The sequence below is a fragment of the Pseudochaenichthys georgianus genome, chromosome 8 (assembly GCF_902827115.2).
Source record: "Pseudochaenichthys georgianus chromosome 8, fPseGeo1.2, whole genome shotgun sequence".
NCBI classification, from domain to species: domain Eukaryota; kingdom Metazoa; phylum Chordata; class Actinopteri; order Perciformes; family Channichthyidae; genus Pseudochaenichthys; species Pseudochaenichthys georgianus.
Genome location: NC_047510.2, coordinates 6,732,655 through 6,736,957, shown reverse-complemented (window position 1 = coordinate 6,736,957; position 4,303 = coordinate 6,732,655). Strand labels below are relative to the sequence as shown.

General features: G+C 46.0%; 1 protein-coding gene across 1 annotated transcript; it reads right to left on the bottom strand.

The window, feature by feature from the left end:
• Positions 1-1,286: 1,286 nt before the first annotated feature.
• On the bottom strand, positions 1,287-3,951 carry LOC117451507 (general transcription factor II-I repeat domain-containing protein 2B-like). The gene is made up of 2 exons (XM_034089838.2): positions 1,921-3,951; positions 1,287-1,807 (listed from the first exon to the last, which is right to left on the bottom strand). Coding segments are annotated over exons 1-2 (1,869 nt in total). The 5' UTR covers positions 3,789-3,951; the 3' UTR covers positions 1,287-1,806.
• Between the last annotated feature and the right edge of the window lie 352 nt (positions 3,952-4,303).

Below are 4,303 nucleotides of genomic sequence, written 5' to 3'. Positions count from 1 at the left end.
GAGCGGGAGCGGGATCACTGCCTTCACCTAGCTGGATTAGTAAATAAGGCAGTTTACCAAGAGCGGGGGCGAAAACACTGCCTTCACTGGCTGAGCTAGAGGCGAGTGCCAGATGCAGCGTAACCGGGAGCGGGTGCGGGAACACAGCCTTCACCAGCTACCTGCTTAACGGAACCAGGCAGTTTAGCGTCTACCAGGAGCGGGGGCGAGAACACTGCCTTCACTGGTTAAATTAAGACGAATGCCAGATGCAGCGTAACCGGGAGCGGGTGCGGGAACGCAGCCTTCACCAGCTACCTGCTTAACAGAATAAACAAGGCAGTTTAGCGTCTACCAGGAGCGGGGGCGAGAACACTGCCTTCACTGGTTGAGTTAGAGACGAATGCCAGATGCAGCGTAACCGGGAGCGGGTGCGGGAACACAGCCTTCACCAGCTACCTGCTTAACAGAAAAACAAGGCAGTTTGGCATCTACCAGGAGCGGGGGCGAGAACTGCCTTCACTGGTTGAGTTAGAGACGAATGCCAGATGCAGTGTAACCGGGAGCGGGTGCGGGAACACAGCCTTCACCAGCTACCTGCTTAACAGAAAAAACAAGGCGGTTTGGCGTCTACCAGGAGCGGGGGCGAGAACTGCCTTCACTGGTTGAGTTAGAGACGAATGCCAGATGCAGTGTAACCGGGAGCGGGTGCGGGAACACAGCCTTCACCGGCTACCTGCTTAACGGAAAAACGAGGCCGTTTGGCGTCTACCAGGAGTGGGGGCGAGAACTGCCTTCACTGGTTAAGTTAGAGTCGAACGCCAGATGCAGTGTAACCGGGAGCGGGAACACAGCCTTCACCGGCTACCTGCTGAACGGGAAGAGTAGAGCGGTGCTACTACTCGCCGAACAGAAAAAGGGATGTAGCTACATCCGCATTACCGGTAGAGGGAGCGGGAGCGAGAGCACTGCCTTCACCTAGCTGGGTAAAATAAAGAAGCTAACAGTATACGCAAGACGTTAGCCGAGCGGCTGCTGCTAACGATCAAGCGAGATCAAGTCAAATAACACACATGTTTAAGACCAGATAACTAGCTTCTAAAGCAGGGGTGTCAAACTCATTTTCACCGAGGGCCACATCAGCATAATCGTTGTCCTCAAAGGGCCAGATGTAACTTATAAATGTAACTAAATGCAATGTAACTAAATGCAATGTAAAATAAATGTAACTACTCCTTAATGTTAAATAACTCTGAATTTATTACTTATTCAAGTTACAAATATTACATATATATATTTGCATAGATGTAAAAAATATCTTTGCTTGTTGCTTTGTTATTATAACAAATCCTTTTAATTTGTCAGGTTATGAAACCCACATTACTCCATCAATCAACGATCAAACTATCCAAGTTAATAAAGAAAAATAACATCAAACAGAAGTTATGACATTAACTTTGTTCAAAACTTGAAATAACAAATAACTGTAAAACCAACAATTGTGAGCTGCTAAGAACATGTGTGACAGATGTAGCATTTTACAAAAACAAATGGCTGCACACAGCCTTGCAGGGGGCATACATCCAACTAATGAGAGATGGTTTGATTACAGTAAACATTTGTCTGCATAAACACATAAAACCTGCAAACACTAAATACATTTCTACACATATAAAGTAGTATATGTAATAAACTCACAATAAGGGTTGTCTCAGTCCACAACTATATTGGTCAAGTTTTTAGGTTAGTTTTTGATGAGGAGATGCTGCCTGTCCTTGAACACACCATGTGGATCCCCTCTCCACCATCCTCATCCAACGATCATGTTCTGAAAATAACAAACACAAAACAAAATGCAAGCACAATCATTACATTGCACATAGTTTAACTATTCTTCTTCTTGGTTGAATTATATTTTATTAGGTTTTTAAAAATGCTTACCAATGTGTTTTCTGACCAGATGTCTGACACCGTTTTTCCATGGCCAGTGTGTCAATGTCTGGTTTTAGGTCCTGTGCTGTAGCAATCCGTAGAACAGCGTGGAGGTTGCCGTCAGTGATGCGTGATCTGTGCTTGTTTTTGTTTAGATTCATTATTGAAAACATCTGTTCGCACAGATAGGTGCTCCCAAACATAGACAGAACACGGGCAGCATGAAGTCGAAGCTGTGGCATGGAAGCAGGGGGCAGTAGACGGTAAAAGTCCTGGATTGTAGCATCCTGGAACTTTGCTCTCAGGCCACTATCGCTTTGAAGCTCTATTAACTCCATCTGAAGGTGTTGGGGTGCAGTGCACATGTCGGTGGTGAAAGGACTAGCAAAGATGGCAAATCCAGAGTGCTGTGCTCTGAAGTCAGAGAAGCGCCGATCAAACTCATTCATCAACAGGCTCAGTTTGGTAGCTAACTGAGCACATGAGAAAGTACCGGGACATGAGGCTGAGATGCTCTGACAAACAGGAAAGTGGGCAAGATTGTCCTGTTTCACTTGGCACATCCATAGGTCAAGTTTACGCTGGAAAGCCGTGATCGTGTCGGACATCTGCGTGATGACTTGTTTGCGTCCCTGCAGCTTCTGATTCAGTTGGGCGAGATGCTCGGTTATGTCACACAACATAGCAAAGTCACACAGCCAGTTTGGATCTGACAGTTCAGACAAGGGTTTTCCCTTACTCTGCATGAAAAGAGCAATGTCTTCCATAAGCTCAAAAAATCGTTTGAGGACTTTGCTCCTACTCAGCCACCTTACTTCTGTATGGTACGGCACGTCTCCGTGCTCCGAGCCCATCTCCTGCAAGAACAGCTGGAACTGACGATGATTCAGGCCACGCGCCCGAATGAAGTTCACTGTCTTCATGACCGTGGTCACTATATTATCCATCCCCAGCACCTTCCCGCACAAAGCTTCTTGATGGATAATACAATGATACGTTATCAGAGGCGTGTGACAGTTACATTCTTGCATTTTCTCCTTCATTAGTCCAACCAAGCCCACTTTTCTTCCACACATTGCAGGTGCACCGTCTGTAGTTAATCCCACCAAGTTTTCCCAGGGCAATGCGTTTTTAATGACTGACTTCTCCACCGCATCAAAAATGTCCCGTCCCGTTGTGGTCCCATGCATGGCAGCCACATCCAACAGCTCCTCAGTGACAGAGAGGTCCGACTTCACGCCTCTAATAAAAATAGATAGCTGCGCTGTATCCGTGTTGTCTGTGCTTTCATCAACAGCTAATGAAAAAGCTATGTAGCTGCGTGTCTCTTCGGCCAGCTGTGTTGCCAGGTTTCCTGCTAGTTCCTTAACTCGGTCCGCGATAGTGTTTCTTGATAAACTGACATTTTTAAAAGTCTGTATCTGGTCGGGACACACCTGCTCACAGACCTTCAGCATGCACTGCTTCAAAAACGTTCCCTCTGAAAAAGACTTTGAAGCGCGTGCGATTTCTTCAGCCACAACAAAGCTAGCTTTCACTGCCGCATTGTTTTTGGTTCTGGCTTTCGCGAACACATTCTGCTGCGATCGCAGTTTGCCTTTTAATTCTTGGGCAATTTGTTGTTTTTCTTGATGGCTGATTTTGGCATACTTAGCTCCGTGTTTGGTCTCAAAATGCCGACGTAGATTGTACTCTTTGACAACCGCCACCGCCTCATAACACAAAAGACATACCGGTTTTTCTCCTTGAAGCACAAACATGTATTCACCTTCCCATCTTTCTTGAAACAGCCTTCCATCTGCATCAATTTTTCTCTTCCTTGACATTTTGGGATCATTATTTGTATTTCTCAATTCCACTTGTTGGTTAAATCGCATCGATGTGGAAACACTGCAGTCTAGTGGCGGGATGCCGTCACTTCGCGGGTAACATAATCAGCATGTATTGTGGGAAATGTAGTTTTTGGTCACTGCACGCATTTGACTTGTTTATTTGTATACAATCAAACCTTTTAAGCTCTCGCGGGCCACATGAAATGACGTGGCGGGCCACATTTGGCCCGCGGGCCTTGAGTTTGACACGTCTGTTCTAAAGAATAGAATAGCACAGAGCCGTAGTTACAGTAGTAACCATGGCCAGGGCTCACACGGCATCTAACCGTAGTTACAGTAGTAACTATGGCCAGTACTTACACAGCATAGAGCCGTAGTTACAGTAGTAACTCTGGCCAGTACTTGCACGGCTTGGAACCGTAGTTACAGTAGTAACTATGGCCAGTACTTACATGGTTTAGAACCGTAGTTACAGTAGTAACTATGGCCATTACACGGCATAGAGCCGTAGTTACGGTATTGCCTATGGCCAGTACGTGCACGGCTTGGAACCGTAGTTA